This window comes from Sordaria macrospora, chromosome 1 (genome assembly GCF_033870435.1).
Source record: "Sordaria macrospora chromosome 1, complete sequence".
Lineage (NCBI taxonomy): Eukaryota > Fungi > Ascomycota > Sordariomycetes > Sordariales > Sordariaceae > Sordaria > Sordaria macrospora.
The window spans coordinates 2,404,265-2,426,078 of NC_089371.1; the positions used below are offsets into that span (position 1 = coordinate 2,404,265).

Consider the following 21,814-nt stretch of genomic DNA (forward strand, 5'->3'; position numbering starts at 1 on the left):
GAGTGTGTTGCGAAGGAACACTTCTTCTACAGTAAGCGTTTGCTCCCCCATTGACGAGTTTTGCTCACTATGGTCATATCGGTACTGTATAAAGCGCATCTGCTACCCCCAACAGCGCGCTCGCTCCCCAAAATCTAACTTCTCCGCCCAATGGCGATTGGAACAACGATTGAGAATGCAGTGCAACTAAATGCAATGCGATGAAATACATAGAAAAGGTTGCTTTATGACTGAATGCGGCGCAAATGGTTATGAGAGATAACCCATGGAGTGTCAATGGCTGTTGGAGATGCGTTGTCGGAGGTAAGTCGACAGTGTCTGAAGACCTACTTTTATGGCAGTGCAAAGAAAAGACTTTCTCAAACTGATGCTCGCAAGCGGAGTACGCCATCGCTGATCACTGTCACATGCACGCCGATAATTGCTCTACTTACGATGCTACACCTTCCTCAAACTCCAGATTCCGGTACGTAAGCAAACAGCTTGGATCTGGTTTTGGTGTAGTAGCGAGCAGCGGTCGCTAAAGAGCACGTTCAAGGGGATTAAGTCAAGACGGGGAGATGCTGCAAGAATTTGAGTTCAGCCTCTTGGGGGCAAAGGGTCGCCAATCATGCCAGTCTTCTCCACGGTCCTTGGCCTTGGTTACTTGCTTCGGATAGTCCTGAGATTTACGTAGGCAGACTACAGAAACTGGAAACTACACATTGGGCAGGTCGTTAGGGACATGATGGTAAAAGAATAAATGATGTCAAATCCTCGAGCAAGTGTCACCTTTACCCGCTTGCTATTCCACGCGATGCGACTCACTTATTGTATAAGCTCAGGAAACCCGGAGTCTGTGTCATACAGAAAGATCGGGGTCATAAAAAACTGTTAACAGCTTTTGGCAGTCGCCAAAGAGCCAGTGCGTCGTTGTCGGACATGTTTAGTTTTGCTTTCTACTATACGGGTTTCCCAATTTTATACCTGACTAGGTATGTAAGGCATGGTTTCCTTTGCAGACGTACGTTTTGTGTTCATTGCTACCTCTACAGAGGGACAGGAAGGGGTTAGCGGGGGGTACAAACATTATGACAAATCTGGACAGGGCATGGAGCAGACACTCGACGAATCTGGGCGCAAGGAGACCTGCGCTTTCGTCTCTGCTCATTAGTTCTGTCAGAAATCTTGATTCGGAATGAAGTCACTGCGCGCGTAGACTGCTGATTGACATAGGGGACTGGTGGCGCGGGCTTTGCCATAGTCATGGACGCTCTAGTGCGATGCCTTATCACCCCGGTAAGTAAGCGAGGGCAGCTATGCTTGGAATTACAAGCAAGAAAAATACAGGAATGCAGCAATACTTCTCCGGAAAATATGCACAAATGCTCAAGGTACTTGTTCCTCAGTGTCGGAAAGGTAATTTGGACTTCCGGGGGTTAACTAGAGGTACCTAGAGATAATGAAAGGCCCATAAGTGTATGCCCAAACTTTTGATGCTATGGATGATCGATCACCAAGTTTTTTTCCTTCACTGAACTAAAGTAACCTTCGCAATTACCTCCTCAATACACTCCACCATCTGCTGCAAGACCGTCAGGGGGCCGCTCGGAATCTCGTGGCCAGCACCATGATCGAGCACAACACTCGAGCCCTGACACAGCCCAGCAAGCCTCACGAATGCCGCGAGATCGGGGTCCTTACGGCCAACAATGTTGGCCACCGGGATAGGAAGCTTGCAAGCCTTCCGATCTTCTCCAAGTTCAGGATCAAGGTACTTGATTGTTCCAGAACAAAGTGAGTCTTCGCACAGCGGAGGACCGCCGCAAATGAAGATTGCAAATGAGAACGGAGACGATGAAGCGGTATACCTGTGGGAAGCCATGGCAGGGGCAATAGCGGTCGCTGTCTCGTTGTTACTGGCATTGGCGTTGCAAGAGCGTGAAATAAGCACTGAGGCTAAGATTGCGCCTTGTGAGAATCCCATAACGCTATCAAAAGGGCCCTCATCTGCGAGGTATATACTCAGGTCATCGAGTGCTTGCAGGGTGCTTTGAGGGGAGGTCGGATCGTAGTAGGAATAGTAATCATAGTTTGGAAAAAGAGCAGCAATACCTGGATAGAGGATGTATCAATGATCAGCCAAGGGACCTTGAGTTTCAGGAGTAATGACAGAAGCCATACAGCAGGGCCGGGAATACACTGGACGTACCTGGTGCAGGTGGGCTCTCTACGGCGCCTTCGACAAACTCAAAGGTATGTAGACTGTCACCTCCAAGTAGAGATCTGAGTCCGGCGGCTTGAGTAGCGAATATCTGAGGAAACCCGCCTTGAACGTCAGTAGATGTTGATTTCAGAGGGATATCCGAAGAACACCGCATGACCGTGCCAGTTAAACGTACATCGCTACTTGTACCCATACCATGAAGACATAAAATCCGCATCGTTTCGTAAGCCTGGCGAGTTTTGTGAGAGAAGACAGGATGGATGCGGACGGCCAAAGACCGGGAGAACTCAAATTGCTGATAGATTGTGTGCGCGAGTGACATACCTAAGGTAGGTATGTACGGGTATAAGTTGGCACCCCCACTCCACTCCAGCCGGGAGGGACGGATTCGGAAACTTACTTGCAAACTTGTACCCCCTACCTAGGTAGGTTCAGTTCCATTCAAAGTCTTGAGACATACCAATTGGGCTACCTACTATACCGTGTAGCAATTGTCCCCAATCACTGTACAAATGCTATACCTTCATTATTGCATCCAGATCCTTCGGGGCAGTCGAGGTCCCTCTCCTCCATTTTTTGTCCCGCGAGCAATTCAATTCAGCCTTTTTAGCAATGCTTCGCCTTTTCCATCTTAGGTACGCACCCATCTCCCTTTGTAAGTGAAGGCTGTCTATTCGCTCGTTGTCGTGATATTCCGCTGTTTCCTCGTTTCTGGACCCTTACCATGATAGCACAGGTCTTGGGGCTGCATGCTGTTTGCCTATTCGCCGATGCCCCTGGCTGGAATGTTGTGTCACCAACGGTCGACCTCTGTGTGGTGAGCTCCTTCGGTTTTGCATCAGAGTTCAGCAGTTTAGTTCGAGCTTTAACCTCACATATCACTTGCTCTTGCTCAATCTGTTACTAACATTCCTTCGCAATGCTGTCTAAAGGTGTGTCTTCGGACGCGTTCGATTCGGAAGCAGCACCCAATAAGTCAATAACAACAGTACCGTCCGTCACCTTCATCACACTCAGATGAACCGAAAATTGAAGGTGTCATCATCGAGTGCGAACAAAGCGAGGGTCCTTTCATTTCCGGATGGAGGAAGAATGTCTTGACCTTTGGCATCTGGATAGCTCTCTTCCTGTCGACACTCGAGACCACCATCGTGAGCATCTCGCTCGTGTGCATCACAAACACCCTCAGCGGCTTCCACCTGCGTGATTAAGTTGTCACCGTCTACTTCATCACCTACACAGGCTTCCTGATCATATACGCGAAACTCGGAGATGTTTTCGGGCGCAAGACCATGTACCTCCTCGGCCTGGGCATCTTTATCATTTTCTCATGTCTATGTGGTGCTTCCACCAATATCGTCATGCTGCAAGTCATCGCTGTCCAAACTCCCTTTCCAAGCTAAGTGATATGGTGGCTTCCTTACTGACCGCGACATCACATTTACATAGCATTATTTTCAGGGCCTTCCAAGGGATGGGTGCTTCTTGTATTTATTCCATGACCATCGTGATAGCCCCGACTCTGGTCTCCAAGGCCGAGTTCGGCAAATACATCGCCATCATCTCCACCGTCTTTGCGCTTGCAAGCATCCTCAGTCCCATCTTGGGTGGTGTAGTGAGTGCAAGTGGCAGCTGGCGCTGGGTGTTTTTCCTCAAGTGAGCTCCCGTCCCATCTGTTCCTTTTTGAGAAAACACTATGTCCTTGCAATGTGCCCGGCGCTAACTAATGGAAAAATAATTCCATGGGTATTCAGTGGTCCAGCCGGAGGTCTAGTAATGGCTCTTCTGGCATGGCTCCTCCCTGGTTCTAACAAGAATCCGAAACTGCCCCTACCAGCATTGCTTCGCAGCAAGCTCACTTCTTCTAACCTGAGCAGGGTCGACTTTATCGGCGTTGTCCTTCTTCTTGCGTCTTTTATGCTCATGGTTTTTTCGCTCGAGAGCGGCGAAACAAGGTATCACTGGAACAGCCCAACCATCATATCGACACTTGTTCTTTCCTTCGCGACAGGCGCCCTGTTCTTTTTCTGGGAACGATCGAAATGGGTCAAGGAGCCGGTCTTCTCGCCCCGTTTGCTCAAAGGTCGATTAATGCCGGCCATGCTTGCGTATATTGCCTTTTTGCCTACCTCTTCTAGCCATTTGGATTTAAATTCTCTACAATGACACATTACTTACCGGTCCGTGTGGAAACAGTTCCGCTTTCTTCATCGGCTTTCCCTTCACAGCCATCGTCGTCAACACTCCACAGAGTCTGCAGGCCGTCTACGGATATTCTTCCTAGAAAGCCGGAATTGCTCTTTTGCCACTGCTCCTCCTGTCACCTGTTGCAACTGCTGTGTCTGGGTATTTGACATCTAACCGAAACGTTCCGCCGGTGTATGTTATCCTTGCGGAGTCTGTTTTCCAGCTCATTGGCGTTGGCTTGACTTGTGTGCTTCCTACTCTGCCCGTCAAGGCAGATACTCGTGTTCCAGCGAGTCAACATGGCTTTGAAGCAATCATGGGCATTGGCTTTGGCTTGACTATCAGCACAATCTTGACGTTGGCGCCTTTGGTGGTAAACCCCGTGGATCTCCGTAAGTTGCTTGCTTCCCCTTTTAGGACGGTACAGTCTGAGTTTGAGCCCCGTTGAGTTCTGGGGGTGCTGACCTTGATTGTGTAATTGATACAGCCGTAATGATGGGGGCTGTCACTCAAGTCCGTGTTCTTGGAGGAACAATTTCCCTCGCGGTGTGGTACGTTTCCAGCTTTTACACCATTCTTCACGTCGCCGCCTTTCGCAATCTGTCATTTCTGACCGAATCTCAATTGAACTACAGCTCAATCTTGTTCAACAACCATGTCAAAAGCAAACTTCCGGGCCTTCTGGATCCATCACGCATCGCGGAGATTTCCGAATCCCTTTCAGCAACTCAAAACCTGCCATCCGATGAGCAGATCGCTGTCAGGACGGTCTACGCCGAAGGATACAACAAGCAGAACATATTGCAGGCTGCCTTCTCTGGGATTGCGTTTTTATCTTGCTTGTTGCTATGGGAAAAAAACTCCCAGGCGACCGACATCCCCACCATCAAAACTACCTAGCTCCCAAGTCTTGGTTAGTCACGAACCGAGGGATGAAGAGTCTCATCGACGCAAAAAGGAGGCGGCAGGAATTTAACGCAAACAACGAGAAAGAGAAAGAAGAAAGAGGATGAACAGAAATACAATGGAAGAAGCGTAAAAAAGGAAAAAGATTGGGGCCACCCGGGGATTGAACCCGGGACCTCTCGCAAGAATGCTCAGGATTGAACCCTAAGCGAGAATCATACCACTAGACCAGCGGCCCTTGTTATGTTGTTGAATTGTGGTGGTGGTCTTATCTTTATAAAGTAATGGCCGCAATCTTGTATCCTCTATTCTCGTTCTGAATGGTGTGGCAGGTGGTTCCCACTCACTATATACCTTTCGTGCGATGGAAAATTTTAAATCCATATAGAATGTAGATGGATGTGTGACAGCGAAATGAAGGTGGGGTAAGGGATATAGGGAACGAATCGTGAAGTTCCGCGTCACTGCCGTTTAGTGGTTTAGCGGACTACAAGTTTGAGGCTACCCAAAAAATATTAAAAAATTTTTAAGATTAAAATTAGTTTAAGAAGGAATGTTGATGAAGGAATCTACAACAGGAGCATACACAGATCAACCACCAAAACATCTCAACTGGACTTACATTTATCTCATGTCATCTCTTCATTGCCTATTTGTACTAGAAGTGACTACCTCACCACAACTAGTCTGCTTTCCCATCTTACCAGCCACTTTCAGACAGTTTTCTCTTCGCCATGAACAAATCTTCGTTGCAGTCCCTCCCCACTGAAACATGCGTTGTCCGTAAAATGTCCGTCACACGGCTGATACCTTCCCTTCACCTACCTGAACGAGTACAGTACAATACATGCTGTATTTCAAGTGCTTACCTTATTTATGACACTGACATCTATGACTGATATGAAAAAAAGACAAATGAAAGCAAACTGATCGTATTTTCGATTGACAAAAAAAAAGACCATACCTAACTAATGTCCTTATTTTTACAAAAGGGATCCAAACATAACAGGGACCCTCCTCCGAAAAAACTCTTATACCACCAGCTTACGGCCTACAAACAAACCCCCGTGCCTTCCTTCCTTCCTTCCTTCCTGGATATACTGATCTACCACACAATCACACATTTCTTCACACACATCTTCAATGTCGCTTTCGGATACTTTTGGGCAAGACAAAAGAAAGTTAGGATTTGGTAATGAACGACTTTTGGAGAAAACCCCAAAGACAGAAAGATGATTAGATAACATGTTCGCAACCGACCCCCGTTCTTTTCCATCTTATCTGCTTCCTTCTCGAATATCTCTCCTTTGGGACTCGAACAGTTTCAGTTCCTGTGATTGCGTAGAAGAAGAAAGGGTAGAACATAGACAAGGTCAAGCAGGCCAAGGCCAAACTTCTCTTATCTACCTACCTTATGTCGTGTCTCAGTGACGATTTGCATGACAAGGTGATAGGTTGAGTGAGGAACCCCGGTGTTGATCCTTCCCCACTCTAGGCGACCCAAGTGGAGTTGACCCTACCAGTAGCCTTTGCTCGAGCGTAATTGATGAATTCGACACTAGTGCCGACGCTTGTTTGTATGGAAGTGGAAGTCACTGTGCGGGTAAGGACGCGGCGGCTGCTCGTGGTGCCGGGCTCAACGGTAGCCGTGGTGACAACAACAGGCCCACCAGTGCTTGCTGAGCTGGGAGCAGTTCGCGTGGTCAAGGTTGGTGTTGTATTGCGGCTAGTGCTTGCAGTCGAAGAGCGAGTGGTCAAGGTCGTTCGGGTGGAAGTACTGCTGGACTGGCTTGCTGTGATCGTCGCTGCGGGACGAGTGCTGGTGGTGGTGGAAACCGCCCTTGTTGTAGTAGTTCCGGCACGGCTTGCGGTGCTTGTGGTTGCAGGGCGGGTAGTAAAACTAGTGGAGATTGTCCTAGTAATAGTAGTAGCGCCAGCCCGGCTAGTCGTGTTCGTTGTTGCGGGACGAGCGCTGGAAATGGTGGAAACTGTCCTTGTTGTAGTAGTTCCGGCACGGCTTGCGGTGCTTGTGGTTGCAGGGCGGGTAGTAAAACTAGTGGAGATTGTCCTAGTAATAGTAGTAGCGCCAGCCCGGCTAGTCGTGTTCGTTGTTGCGGGACGAGCGCTGGAAATGGTGGAAACTGTCCTTGTTGTAGTAGTTCCGGCACGGCTTGCGGTGCTTGTGGTTGCAGGGCGGGTAGTAAAACTAGTGGAGATTGTCCTAGTAATAGTAGTAGCGCCAGCCCGGCTAGTCGTGTTCGTTGTTGCGGGACGAGCGCTGGAAATGGTGGAAACCGTCCTTGTTGTAGTAGTTCCGGCCCGGTTAGTCGTGTTGGTTGTGCTAATACTAGTGGTTCCAGAACGAATAGTTGTGCCAGTACTCGTCTTTACGGAACGGGTGGTTGTTCGGGTACTAGTCGTCGCCGAGCGAGTAGTCGTTCCAGTACTTGTAGTGGCTGGGCGAGTAGTAGTCCTTGTCGTAAAGGTAGTCCCGGAACGGCTTGTGCTAGCTGTAGTTGGGGTAGTAGTCGAGCGCGTGTTAGACGTGGAAGTTTGAGTACTGGTAGTAGTCGGGCGGGTGGCCGTAGATGTGGAAGTCTTAGTACTAGTAGTAGTTGGGCGGGTGGCCGTAGATGTGGAAGTTTGAGTACTGGTAGTAGTCGGGCGGGTGGCCGTAGATGTGGAAGTCTTAGTACTAGTAGTAGTTGGGCGGGTGGCCGTAGATGTGGAAGTTTGAGTACTGGTAGTAGTCGGGCGGGTGGCCGTAGATGTGGAAGTCTTAGTACTGGTAGTAGTCAGGCGGGTAGCTGTAGACGTGGAAGTCTGAGTACTGGTAGTAGTCGGGCGGGTAGCTGTAGACGTGGAAGTCTTAGTACTAGTAGTAGTCAGGCGGGTAGCTGTAGATGTGGAAGTCTGAGTACTAGTAGTAGTCAGGCGGGTGGCCGTAGATGTGGAAGTTTGAGTACTGGTAGTAGTCAGGCGGGTGGCCGTAGATGTGGAAGTCTGAGTACTGGTAGTAGTCAGGCGGGTAGCTGTAGACATGGAAGTCTGAGTACTAGTAGTAGTCGGGCGCGTATTAGATGTGGAAGTCTGAGTACTGGTAGTAGTCGGGCGGGTGGCCGTAGACGTGGAAGTTTGAGTACTGGTAGTAGTCGGGCGGGTGACCGTAGACGTGGAAGTTTGAGTACTGGTAGTAGTCGAGCGCGTATTAGATGTGGAAGTCTGAGTACTGGTAGTAGTCGGGCGGGTGGCCGTAGATGTGGAAGTCTTAGTACTAGTAGTAGTCAGGCGGGTAGCTGTAGATGTGGAAGTCTGAGTACTGGTAGTAGTCGGGCGGGTGACCGTAGACGTGGAAGTTTGAGTATTGGTAGTAGTCGGGCGGGTGACCGTAGACATGGAAGTTTGAGTACTGGTAGTAGTCGGGCGGGTGGCCGTAGATGTGGAAGTCTTAGTACTAGTAGTAGTCAGGCGGGTAGCTGTAGATGTGGAAGTCTGAGTACTGGTAGTAGTCGGGCGGGTGACCGTAGACGTGGAAGTTTGAGTATTGGTAGTAGTCGGGCGGGTGACCGTAGACATGGAAGTTTGAGTACTGGTAGTAGTCGAGCGCGTATTAGATGTGGAAGTCTGAGTACTGGTAGTAGTCGGGCGGGTGGCCGTAGATGTGGAAGTCTTAGTACTAGTAGTAGTCAGGCGGGTAGCTGTAGATGTGGAAGTCTGAGTACTGGTAGTAGTCGGGCGGGTGACCGTAGACGTGGAAGTTTGAGTATTGGTAGTAGTCGGGCGGGTGACCGTAGACATGGAAGTTTGAGTACTGGTAGTAGTCGGGCGGGTGGCCGTAGATGTGGAAGTCTTAGTACTAGTAGTAGTCAGGCGGGTAGCTGTAGATGTGGAAGTCTGAGTACTGGTAGTAGTCGGGCGGGTGACCGTAGACGTGGAAGTTTGAGTACTGGTAGTAGTCAGGCGGGTGGCCGTAGATGTGGAAGTCTGAGTACTGGTAGTAGTCAGGCGGGTAGCTGTAGACATGGAAGTCTGAGTACTAGTAGTAGTCGGGCGCGTATTAGATGTGGAAGTCTGAGTACTGGTAGTAGTCGGGCGGGTGGCCGTAGACGTGGAAGTTTGAGTACTGGTAGTAGTCGGGCGGGTGGCCGTAGATGTGGAAGTCTTAGTACTAGTAGTAGTCGGGCGGGTGGCCGTAGATGTGGAAGTCTTAGTACTAGTAGTAGTTGGGCGGGTGGCCGTAGATGTGGAAGTCTGAGTACTGGTAGTAGTCGGGCGGGTGGCCGTAGATGTGGAAGTCTTAGTACTAGTAGTAGTCAGGCGGGTAGCTGTAGATGTGGAAGTCTGAGTACTGGTAGTAGTCGGGCGGGTGACCGTAGACGTGGAAGTTTGAGTATTGGTAGTAGTCGGGCGGGTGACCGTAGACATGGAAGTTTGAGTACTGGTAGTAGTCGGGCGGGTGGCCGTAGATGTGGAAGTCTTAGTACTAGTAGTAGTCGGGCGCGTATTAGACGTGGAAGTTTGAGTACTGGTAGTAGTCGGGCTGGTGACCGTAGATGTGGAAGTTTGAGTACTGGTAGTAGTCGGGCGCGTATTAGATGTGGAAGTCTGAGTACTGGTAGTAGTCGGGCGCGTATTAGACGTGGAAGTTTGAGTACTGGTAGTAGTCGGGCGGGTGGCCGTAGACGTGGAAGTCTTAGTACTAGTAGTAGTCAGGCGGGTAGCTGTAGACGTGGAAGTCTGAGTACTAGTAGTAGTCGGGCGCGTATTAGACGTGGAAGTTTGAATACTGGTAGTAGTCGGGCGCGTATTAGACGTGGAAGTCTTAGTACTAGTAGTAGTCGGGCTGGTGACCGTAGATGTGGAAGTTTGAGTACTAGTAGTAGTCGGGCGGGTGGCCGTAGATGTGGAAGTCTGAGTGCTAGTGGTGGCCGAACGTGCGCTTGTGGATGTAACGGTGCCGGTCGTTCCGGGGCGTGTACTAATAGATGTTCCAATGCTCGTTGTTCCAGAGCCCGTACTCGTGGTTGTCCTAGTACTAGTCTTACTGGAACGTGTAGATGTGAACGTGCTGGTGCTCGTCGTCCCAGGGCTCGTGGTTGTAGACGTTCCTGTGCTTGTTGTACCAGGGCTACTACTTGTCGAGGTTAGTGTACTCGTAGTAGCCTTGGTAGTAGCAGTGTTAGACGTTGAGCCAGGGCTTGTTGTTGTTGACGTCAAAGTACTCGTCGTCCCAAAGCTAGTACTGGTTGAAGTTCGGATAATCGTTGTAATAGACTGAGTTGTCGTTGATAAACCAGTGTTCGTTGTAGGGCGAGTACTAGTAGTTTCCGAATGAGTGGCTGTCGAAGCAAGAGTACTCGTCGTGCTCGGAATAATGACCGTTGTACCAGAAAGGGTAGTTGTTGAAGTACTGGTGCTCGCTGTCTCAGGGATAGTAGTCGTGGATGTGTGAGTGCGTGTGCTTGAAAGAGTAATCGTAGTGCGGGTACGAGTTGTCGTCAAACTTGTGCTGGTCGTTCTAGGAAGGGTGCTCGTTGTACTTGACAGAGTAACCGTTGTGCCGGAACTGGTTGTCGTTGAAGCACGAGTGCTGGTGGTGCCCGGAAGAGTAATTGTTGTACTTCCCGTGCTGGTCGTTCCGGGGCGGATGCTCGTGGTACCAGGATAAATAGTGGTTGATGTGCTAGGGCTTGTTGTTCCTGCGCTCACGGTACTTGAAGTAGTGCTTGACTGTGCTGTAGGCAGCGTAGTAGTAGGCTGGCTTGTAGTCGACAACGTAGTGGTAGTTTGGACCGTGCTGGTAGAACTACTGGAAGTTGTGGTCGGCACACTAGCGCTGGTGCTGGTAGAGTTGGTCGACAGGGTTGTAGGCACACAAATGATGGTAGAAGTGTTCGTCGACGTCGTGGGTACACCAGTAATAGTAACAGTGCTAGTTGTGCTCGAGACGCTCGCAGAAGTGCTCGATGTAGTAGCGGAAGTGGTCGAGGTACTAGCAGCAGCACTCGAGGTACCAGCAGAAGTGCTCGATGTGGTGGCAGAAGTGGTCAAGGTACTAGCAGAAGCATCCGAGGTGCTAGCGGAAGTGCTCGATGTGGTGGCAGAGTTAATTGTACTAGCCGAAGTCGATGTGGCGGAAGTGACAGACTGGCCAGCAGAAGTAGTCGGCGTGGTCTGGGTGACACTCGCAGTATTACTTGCTGATGAGCGGAGGGTGGGTGAATGAAGAGTGGGAGAGCCAGTTGGAGTAGTACACAAGCTAGGGTCACGCACGTATGCGTAACCGACCGTGTTTCCATCGCCAGGAGTAAAGGATGGGAGCTTTTGTATCTAGAGTCAGTCGTCTAAAACTTGGGTTTTGTCTTCAGGAACAGCAGGTACCACCTACAGCAAATTCATGAGTGTATAGGACGCACTGGATGCCCTCAAACACGCCATTGCTACTGACTAAATAAGAGATAACAAAGTTCTATGTAGGAAAATTATCTTGTTAGCCATGCCTTGCAAATCTCCATCTGGATCTTCTTAAGACTTACGCAAGAGGTATATGATCCATCAGCGGCAGGATGTGCCTTATTATTTTCTGTGGTGGTCTCGCAGTAGGCAGTGCACTGCTCCGGGGTGACGGTGTAATTGGCCGACAGAAAGCGGCTGCCTATCTGGGTGTAAGCGGACACTCTGCAATGGTTTTGGGGCCAATAGTTCTACTTACCCAAAAAGGGATCCGAGCCGTCTGGGTCCAAGGGAGCACGAAGGGTAAGATTTCCAATCGCAATGGGGCCCAGATAGCCGGGAACAGGAAAGGGGACCTGGGTTAGCGCCCGAAATTCGGAGCCCACCACAGATCGAGGCATCAAGAACCCCAAGGCCACGGCCAAACTGGCCGACAGTTGGCCTCTCATTTTGCCAGGGTGCTTCTGTCCAAATGCCCTCAGTGAAGCTGATGAACAGACCCAACGGTTTGGAGGTTGTGAGTAAATGAGACGTGAGACGGGTAAAGAACGAACCAGCAAAAAAGAGGGGAACGGGGCATTTTATCTGTCTCTTCTGAACATGTCAACACTCTGTAGGCCACGTGCAACAAACGCTATCTGCATGATTGATCGATCTCCAAGCTCGTAGAATGCTGTAAAGCCATGCCCAACGCACCCTTCTTGCTGTTTCCTGGAGGATCAAGTGGCCTGTTGCAGGGGAATGGCCTCTGGGCGCGGAGGGGATACGAAGGTGGCAAGTTGTTGTCGATATGATGCTGGAAGCTTTGGTCCGCTGGTATGCAAAGCGACCGCATCAGGCACCAGGCTACTCAGCAGGCTCAGCCCAGAGAAAAGCCTCAGCGAAACGACCAGATCCTGAATGCTGAGTAGCAACGTGCTTCACAACGCGAGGAAGTGAGAATACATCTCGCCAGTGGCTAATGGCCAGTCCCGTCGGTAGGCAACATGATACCAAATGCAATGCCATGTGTTGTAACTTGAGCCAAGCAAGTGAAATTGTAGCTGCGGAGCCGAGACTGAAACCACTCAATGATGGAAAAAATATGCAGTGGTATCCGAGCAGATGAAGCCCGCTGCTGTGAGCATACCGCAGAATCCCGGGGAGTTGGGTTTCGGGGTTCTTACAAATCACACCGAAAACCCTAGCCTTAAGGCACTCGATCGAGGGTTGTAGCAGAGAATTAGCCACAATCCCGAAACCCAACGCCCCGGGATTCTGCGGTAGTCAAGCCAAAATAGCCTCGCCTCACGGTACCTCTATGGAAGCTTCGAGCCAAGCATGACACCATGGACGGCCGACCAGATGTTGCGAATCTAAGCATGAGCGTGTTGATGACATGAGGCCTATGCCCCTTGACTGGTTGGCCGCCCAGGTGGCGGTTCCGCAGTACCTTGCCCCGGTATGCATGCCTGAGGATAAAGAAGGAAATGGATGGTGAGATTTCAACCTCGGGATGCCGATCGGCGTGTCATGAACCTTGGCCAGAATCGGGACCAACTCCGGATGATTTTCATTCACTGACTGCTGGTAAGGACACATCGGGTTGCATTCAGACTGTGGCCGCAGAAGCGACACTATCGCGTGCTTCTTCCTGGTTTCCGTCGTGAGAGTGTCGGCCTCGTTGGGCAGTTGGATCTTTTATCTGCGAGTCCATCCTTGGCGCCGACACCATCGCCATTATGAGCCCCGGTTCAAGATTCTGCGGGAATATGTTGGCTACTTTCGGGCCTGTTCATGTAGACTTTGGGGTAAGGTCCGGTTGAGGAGCTTCCAGGTTGCAGAAGAACACGTATACTAGATCCCCTCTTGTATGGGGTATGGCCTTAGTGTCTAGAGACCAGTAAAATGGCATGCTGGAGCGAGCAACAAGGAGAAGCAGCTGGCATGTAGGCTGCCCTTGACGAAGTGTCCCAGTTGGATGACCCAGTTGAGCCAGTCAGCCGGTTTAGAAGTCGAAATCACCTAGGAAATCTTGTGAGCCTTCGGATTCAGCAGAGTGGGAGGCCATTGGGGAAAGCCGGATAACAAACCGATACAAGGACACAGAGGCAAAGTCGATGACAGTGTTACTATCATGTAGATGTAGGCAGCACGCATCACAAGCTGTTCACGAGCGCTGCCAAGATGTCGTGCTGTATGCGCAGTCATTGGTATGAGGGCCTTGCTTGTCGGTATTGGAGCTGAAGGTGAGAAGCAGATAAGTGTCAGAGGTGTCTGCTCGTGGTAGAGAGCCTCGTAAGCAAGCAACGAGAAGGTAGATGTAGGTTGAGCCGCAGTTTCTTTTGTGCAGAGATCAAGGCTGAGCCTGTGTACGCGGCACGTGGCAGAGGCAGTTGGAGGTGACTTGGACCAAGACTTGGGGACAGGTTGGGTTTGCAACTTTGGCTCTTTTCCCGCATGAAGTCGCTGCATCGCCGCTGCCAGGGGGAAAGTTTGCCCTTGGTCTAGGTATGGCCTGACGGTGTAGAAGTCCACGCGCCGCCTGCATCCCAAGCTCCCAGCAAAAAGCCATTTGACACACACGGACTGCAGTCGAAGTGACTTAATTAGCTCAGGGGTAGAATTATCAAAAGAGGAGGTAGTCCTCGGGTAGCTGCGGGAGAACTGAGATGCCAGGTAATTACGGTACCTATGGTGCTGCAAGCTTGACAGCCACTGGCAGGTGCTGCGATATTATGCTCTTGCCTCGATATTGGTTTTGGCATCTACCATGCAGCTTTGAAAAGGGGCAGCTGCGATGACTGTAAACAAAAGAAGGCGCACAGACCATAAGGTGAACAAAATGGTAGACTGGCCACGATGTCCTAAAACCATAGGAAGAGTTTGAGAAGATAAGGTAGGTAGATAAGAAGGGGGGTAGAGGTGGTCCGGGCTCTCCCGTAGTTCCAGATAGCACCTGCGCATAATAGAGACCTCATGAGCAGATCTCATACCGGGCATCCGCCACAGTATGAGTGTCACAGATGTCACAGTGTTGTGAGGGTCGAGTTGCCCGCTGGATTCAGCTACTAACAGGTTCCTTCTTAGCGGCATCCACATCCACGGCGGCGAAGTGCACCTAGCCTCCGCCGGCAACCCCCCACCTGCCCCGTCCCGCCTTTGGGTCAGTTTCCCGGCTTCCCGCGACTCGATTCGCTTGCTGCGCCTGCCCCAAAAGTCCCAAAAGTGCTCTCTGGACCCTTCTCCCGTCCTTCTTTTCACGATTCCGTTACGTTACTTGGTGGTAATCGAAGTTGTTTACAACCGCCCAACCGTCATTGTTACTATTCCCAACCTGAACTTCCCAACCTGCTATTTACGGTTTTCACTTTCCGGACGCACCTCTTCCCCAGCAAGTGCAAACCCTCGATTTCCAGACTCATCCTGCCCTCCAGCTGCTACTATCCGTCTTCAGTGTCGTCTGCTTTGAAGCAATCCCGGAAAGCAGCTCTGCCTAGTGCTTCCATCCAGTTGCCCAAGATGATGTCCGCACAGCTTCAACAGCAGCAGCAAAGGCAGCAACAAGATCAACAACACCAACAGCAACCAAAACAGCAAAACCAGCAGCAACTCCAGCCTTCCCAGCAACAGCTTCATCAAAGCCTACCGTCTCGGACCGGCAATGGTCCCGTGTCTGCGAATGCTTTGACAGGGACGGCATCGACGGGCGCAACGGGATCGCAAGCTCCTCCTGCCACCTCCGACACACGGCAGCCGGCCTCTTTCGGACAACTGCGGAACCGTGCCGCCGAAAGTCAGAGTCCCTATGTGCGCCTACACGCTAAAACACATGTTGCCTGGCAGTTTCTCGATGCCGATACCTTGAAGCGCGCCCAGGCTGAAAATAAGCCTATCTTCATGCACATTGGCTTCTTAGCCGACCATCGTATGTTTTTGTCTTTTTGCCCTGCTGGCCTTCTTTTGCCACTATATCTGGCGGTTTTGACTGCGGCTTTTTGCTAACCATATTCCTTATCCAGACTGTCGCCTTACAACTCAAGATTCCTTCTCCAACCACGCCGTTGCCGCCTTTCTGAACTCGTCCTTCATCCCCGTCATCATCGATCGCGAAGAGCGCCCGGACCTCGACACCATCTACCAGAACTATAGCGAAGCTGTAAATGCTACCGGCGGCTGGCCTCTCAACCTCTTCCTTACCCCCGACCTCTACCCCATCTTTGGCGGTACTTACTGGCCCGGTCCCGGAACCGAGCACAGCCTTGCCGCTGCCCACGGAGGCACCGGCGGCGTCGGTGGTGGCGCCGCAACCCTCGAGGCTTCCAGTATCAACGGTGGTGGTGAAGAGTCCTACAATGATTTCCTTGCCATAGCAAAGAAGATCTACAAGTTCTGGGTGGAGCAGGAGGAGCGGTGCCGTCGGGAGGCGTTTGAGATGCTTCACAAGCTGCAGGACTTTGCGCAGGAAGGCACCTTTAGCGGCACACCTGCCGAGCCAGTGCCCGTGGTAGCTCCTGTAGCGGCAGCTGACGTGGAGGCAGGCGCTGATCTGGACTTGGATCAGCTGGATGAAGCTTTGGACAGGATCTTCAAGATGTTCGACCCTGTGGACTGCGGTTTCGGAACACCAAAGTTCCCCAACCCGGCCCGGCTTTCGTTCTTGCTTCGGCTGGCGCAGTTCCCCAAGGAGGTGAGAGACGTAGTCGGCGACAAGGAGGTCGAGAACGCCGCATCTATGGCACGGAGCACCTTGCGTCGCATTCGCGATGGCGGATTGAGGGATCATGTCGGCGCCGGCTTCATGCGATTCAGCGTCACCAGCGATTGGAGCATGCCGCACTTTGAAAAGATGATCGGGGAGAATGCTCTTCTTCTAGGGGTTTTCCTCGACGCCTGGCTTGGCCGTGTTGAAAAACCTGGCGCTGAGACCCGACTTTCTTTGGAAGACGAATTTGCCGACGTGGTTATCGATCTTGCCGATTATCTCACAAGCCCGCTGATTCAGTCCTCCGGGGGCGGCTTTGTCACAAGTGAGGCAGCAGACTCCTTCTATCGCAAGGGCGACCGGCACATGCGTGAAGGTGCCTACTATCTGTGGACGCGCCGGGAGTTTGATGGCGTGGTTGGGCCGGCCGGCTCTGCAGAAGTGGCGGCGGCGTACTGGAACGTTCTTGAGGATGGAAACATCCCCCGCGATCAGGACCCTCATGACGAGTTCATCAATCAGAACGTTCTGTGCTCCGTCTGGGGTAGAGATATCCAGGCCCTGTCAAAACAGTTTGGCATCCCTGTGAATGATATCAAGAAAACGATTGCAACGGCACGGGAAAGGCTGAGGGCACGCAGAGAACAGGAGAGGCCAAGGCCTGCGAGAGATGAAAAGGTAGTGGTTGGAGTCAACGGAATGGTGATCTCGGCGCTTGCGAGAACAGGTGCTGCAGTGAGTGACCTAGAGAAAACGAAGAGCAAGAGATATTTGGAAGCGGCGCGGCAGGCCGCAACCTTCATCAAGGAGAACTTATGGGTCCAGGATGGCACACAGAACCGCAAAGTACTCAAGAGGTTCTGGTTCAATCAGCCAAGCGACACAAGGGCGTTTGCGGATGATTATGCGTTCTTGATTGAGGGCTTGCTTGACTTGTATGAGGCGACTCTAGAGGCCAAGTGGCTTGTTTGGGCCAAGGAGCTGCAAGGTACGTGCCAAACCCATCCTCAGCCTTCCATTTCCCAACTGGGAGATACTGACATTGATTTATCCAGACGTTCAAAGTGAACTCTTCTACGACACACCCGTCGTCGGCAACACTCCCACCCTCCGCCACTCGTACACAGGCGGCTTCTACTCAACTGAGGAAGCGACTCTCAGCCACACCATCCTTCGCCTCAAGAGCGGCATGGACAAGTCCCAACCGTCAACTAACGCCGTTTCCGCCTCCAATCTTTTCCGTCTCGGCACCATCCTCGATGAGAAGCCCTACATTCGCCAGGCTATCGAAACCATTAATGCCTTCGAGGCCGAGATCCTCCAATATCCTTGGCTGTTTGTCAGTCTCTTGGCCGGCGTTGTGACTTTGAGGTTGGGTGTCAGGGAGACTCGGGTCAAAGTCGAAAATACGGCTTCGCTGAAGCAGTATTGGAAGACGCCCAGCGCTGGGGCGAGCGCCCTTTTGCTTGGGTCTGATGCTTGAGTGGGCATGATGAAATAAGGTGGGGGGGGGGGGGGGGGGGGGGGGGGGGGGGCTCGTCGAGAAAAAACATATACTCTTTCCACGGACCAACTCACTCAGATTTATCGGAGTTCAGGAAGATTTAGTCATCATTTTGGAAATAGTTGCATAGTGAAGCGGATTTCGCAATAGAGGTTGATACCAATTATTTCAACTTTCACGTTTAGTTGCATATCTGCGTGTACTGTAAGTGCATTTTCGCCAAGAGGCGGGACTCTGCCTGCGCGCTCTTTCCCGATCACGCCCACGCGGGTGAGAACACTGCGCGGACACTCTGCGATAACTCCGCGATTTGTGTTTCTGATTTGCGTACCAAACATGCCAGACATGAATATGGGAGCAAATAATCATGACAAGCATTTTTGATCCCCACCACTTGGCTCATCATGTGTTATCGGTCGAGTTTTGTGGACGACCTCATCGCCGCCAATCTAGGTTGCAGGTGGAAGTCATGGCCGGTGATAGAAAGCATCCGCTATCGACAGCACGTACGGAAGCCATTTGTAGCGGCTCTTTCCCCGGTATCATCAGGTCCCGACTACGATTTGGGAAAAGATCTCGCTCTCTACGACTGGAACGACAAGCGCCATCTCCTTCATTAATCATCGGCTAAGGGACTACCTACTTGGGATGTTACGCTCCTGCGGCCATGGTCCCCTGACGCAGTTGCTCGTCCCTGCTGAGCTACTTTGAAGGAAGGCGCCAGCTGGAGTAGATGAACGATTGTCTGTGAACCGAGAAATTGGATTTGCCTTAAACACCTCTGGGTCTTGTTTCGATTCTTCCCCATTACACCGAACAAAATATTTTTGTCGTCAACATCAACACAATCATCAATCATTCAAGTCTACATTCTTTTCCAAAGTCATCATCCTGAACAGCTGTACGTGTTGCCGCTTACCAAGAACACGTCCCGACGATCCCCAGTGTATCAACAATATCACAGCATTGCCAACGAGGGTCCGGTTTGTTCACCGCCGAGATGAACGAAGTCCGTAGTTATATCGATAAAAAGATCTCCGTAATTCTTGAGCAGCTTCCCACGCTGTTCAAGTACGAGTTTATCTCGATATTGTTTCCGGAGGGCAATTGGAAGCCGGACTGGTTCAAAGCATTCCGACGCTTTAAATCCTACAGTATCGAATTCCAGACTGCCCGCCCGAATTTGGGCCCGGTTGAACGATGCGATAGCCACAAGGAACTGGCTCAGTTGAGGTATTTGCTCGAGGAGGTGGGAATGACGATGCAGAAAATCTTTGCCTGCAACAGCAAGATTCTTCAGGTGAGTGGTCTCAACCCCAACCCCCTACCACCGTTCCCATTCCATACTACTCTTCCCCGCCTTCCAACCTACCTACCTAGCTAACCAAATAAGAAGAAACGTTTCTTTAACTCGGACGCTGTTGTGTTGTTTCATCCGGATCAGATAACCGAGTCCGGAGAAGCCCCGGTCATAGACCAAGCCACTCAACTCATCCACGAGGTACTCTATACACACCTCAAAGATCGCATGAACATGTGCTGTGATATTGAGCTTCCCTGGGCCAATTCCACACAAAATCAGAACTGCACACCACCCAGCCAGACTAACCCAGCCAAGCAGAATGGCGCGACCACCCAGAACGGCACACCTCAAGGCCATTCCCATGCCCGCTGGCGCAGCGAGAGCGGCACATCCAACCACAACGGCACGCCTCAAGGCCATTCCCATGCCCGCGGACGCAGCGAGAGCCGTATATGTACCCAGAACGGCATACCTCAAGGCCAGCCCCACGGCCGCTGGCGCAGCGAGAGCGGTATACCTAACCACAACGGCACGCCTCAAGGCCAGTTCCATGCCCGCTGGCGCAGCGAGAGCGGCACGTCCAACCACAACGGCACGCCTCAAGGCCATTCCCATGCCCGCGGGCGCAGCGAGGGCCGTATATGTACCCAGAACGGCATACCTCAAGGCCAGCCCCACGGCCGCTGGCGCAGCGAGAGCGGTATACCTAACCACAACGGCACGCCTCAAGGCCAGTCCCATGGCCACTGGCGCAGCGAGAGCCGCACATCCACCCAGAACGGTACGCCTCAAGGCCAGTCCCACGGCCACTGGCGCAACCGCAGCGAGAGCGACACATCCAACCAGAACGGCACGCCCAGCTCTGCGAAGTACATCCCTCCAACTCTCCGAAAATAAGGTTGGTCTCGAAGCACAGGTGGCAACGTGATTTAATGTTAAAGATGGGATTGGATTGCCGTGTTTTGGAATGCCAAATACATGATAAATTAGATGAAAGCGGAAGAGCGTTGATACGTGATATTGGCTGGGTAAAGCGAGGATTGCCTGTATGGTCCAGAAGCGTTGTACAGTGATGGCTCCGGGCAGAGGAAAGATCAAGGATACAGTGGGATCAAGGGTATATGAATTACATGCAGGTTTCGAGAAGATATTATTCCATGCCTAGGCTAGGCAAATTCCTTGTTCAATGGCTCGGGGTTGATGCGAAAGGAGAGGCGTATGTGAGAGGGTCTTGGGGGGATACATGGACAGAGAGTAGTTCACATAACGGGTATATCAAGTAGTTACGTAATCAGCGAAATACTCACGGTTTTGGGTACGGCGTGTTTATCCCTACTGCGATGTTGACTTGTGGTAAACATGCCAGCGAAGTGAGGTGTACTGTTGCGTAGCTTGACATCTTCTCCAGATAGTATCAGCATTCATGAACCACTCGGACGCCACACTGCCGACTTCTTGTAGGTACTGACCCTCGGAGGTCTTCGGTTCCAATATCGGATTCCGCGATGACATCCTTCCTGGGCCTGACAGTGACACTTTCCACTGACTGTTAAGGCATGTTCGGTTCCGTGGTAAGAAGTTACAAAGCTACCTAGGATCTTTGGTACGGGAGACCTTTATTACGTTACAGTTACCTACTTTACTACGCCAGAGAAGCGTTTCGGCACGAAAGGGCTATTTCTTGTGCACACCCTGCAACCACCTATGTACAACCACCTGCACCTTCTCCAAATACTCGATCTGATTTATTGTAGGGCTCCCATTGCAAAGATAATGTACGATATGAGGCCATTCCCGGTTGAAATTCATAATCTTTTTCTTTAAGTGGTTGATGGATGCCCGTCTAATGGCCTTTGAGAGCCAAGGTTTCTTTGGGATCTGCCCCGTCTTTCCTTATTACAATGATGATGATGATGATGATAATAATAACAACAAAGTTGTTGTCTGATTGAAGGGAGAAGAAAGGGGAAGGAAGAAATGAAGGAGAAGAGGGGTGGTTTTATTACTTCTACCTACAGGTACCTTAGAGGTACTGTAGAAACTCACGAAACTGGCAAACGGCCTTCCCCCTTTGAGCGCCGGCATAACTACGTACAGAAAACTAAACTGCCTGGCAGGATCAGGCAGGTCACTGTACCTTCAAATGTGTGTAAGTTATTAGAATTGAGGATAATATCCTTCGGTTTTAGTAACTGGACAGATGTGTACGGGGCAGCTTTCTGGTAGATATGTAGCATATTTCTGCCATATGCAGGCTCTCAAAGAGTGAAGGCCTTTTGCCAGCTAGAGGTACCTAGTTTCGCGAGTTTCTATTGTATACGGTATGCAAGAATGTTCTTGTGTCTTAATGCTGCATGAGTGCATATGCGGACCATGCGCGTTAAGGGGGAGATTACCGTTAACTATTTTTACTGCGGAACCGAACACGCCTTTAGTTTTTCAGAAGACCAACCTGTGAAAAAAAAAAAAAAAAAAAAAAAAAAAAAAAAAAAAAAAAAACTCACTTAGGGGAGCAAATAAGACTGAGGTCATTACATGTAGATGATGCATCAAACCTCCTTCCAGATTGAT

General features: G+C 50.9%; 3 protein-coding genes and 1 non-coding gene across 4 annotated transcripts; 3 read left to right on the forward strand and 1 right to left on the reverse strand.

The window, feature by feature from the left end:
* Positions 1 to 4,248: 4,248 nt before the first annotated feature.
* Positions 4,249 to 5,293, forward strand: SMAC4_12079 (uncharacterized protein; the record flags this gene model as incomplete). Its single annotated transcript, XM_003351081.1, has 4 exons — positions 4,249 to 4,289; positions 4,403 to 4,458; positions 4,495 to 4,785; positions 4,881 to 5,293. The coding sequence occupies 4 exons, from the start codon at positions 4,249 to 4,251 to the stop codon at positions 5,291 to 5,293; spliced, it is 801 nt and encodes a 266-aa protein (XP_003351129.1).
* Positions 5,294 to 5,447: 154 nt separating this feature from the next.
* SMAC4_13040 lies at positions 5,448 to 5,537 on the reverse strand. The gene is given in 2 exon segments: positions 5,448 to 5,483; positions 5,502 to 5,537. It is a non-coding gene; the product is annotated as a tRNA-Pro (tRNA).
* A 9,416-nt stretch (positions 5,538 to 14,953) lies between these two features.
* SMAC4_06007 (uncharacterized protein) lies at positions 14,954 to 17,936 on the forward strand. Its single transcript, XM_003351080.2, has 3 exons — positions 14,954 to 15,659; positions 15,754 to 17,424; positions 17,492 to 17,936. Exons 1-3 carry the CDS (start codon positions 15,254 to 15,256, stop codon positions 17,917 to 17,919), a joined length of 2,505 nt encoding a protein of 834 aa, XP_003351128.1. The 5' UTR covers positions 14,954 to 15,253; the 3' UTR covers positions 17,920 to 17,936.
* Positions 17,937 to 18,759: 823 nt separating this feature from the next.
* On the forward strand, positions 18,760 to 20,140 carry SMAC4_06006 (uncharacterized protein; the record flags this gene model as incomplete). The annotated part of the gene is made up of 2 exons (XM_066090376.1): positions 18,760 to 19,240; positions 19,337 to 20,140. The coding sequence occupies exons 1-2, from the start codon at positions 18,941 to 18,943 to the stop codon at positions 20,138 to 20,140; spliced, it is 1,104 nt and encodes a 367-aa protein (XP_065945561.1). The 5' UTR covers positions 18,760 to 18,940.
* Between the last annotated feature and the right edge of the window lie 1,674 nt (positions 20,141 to 21,814).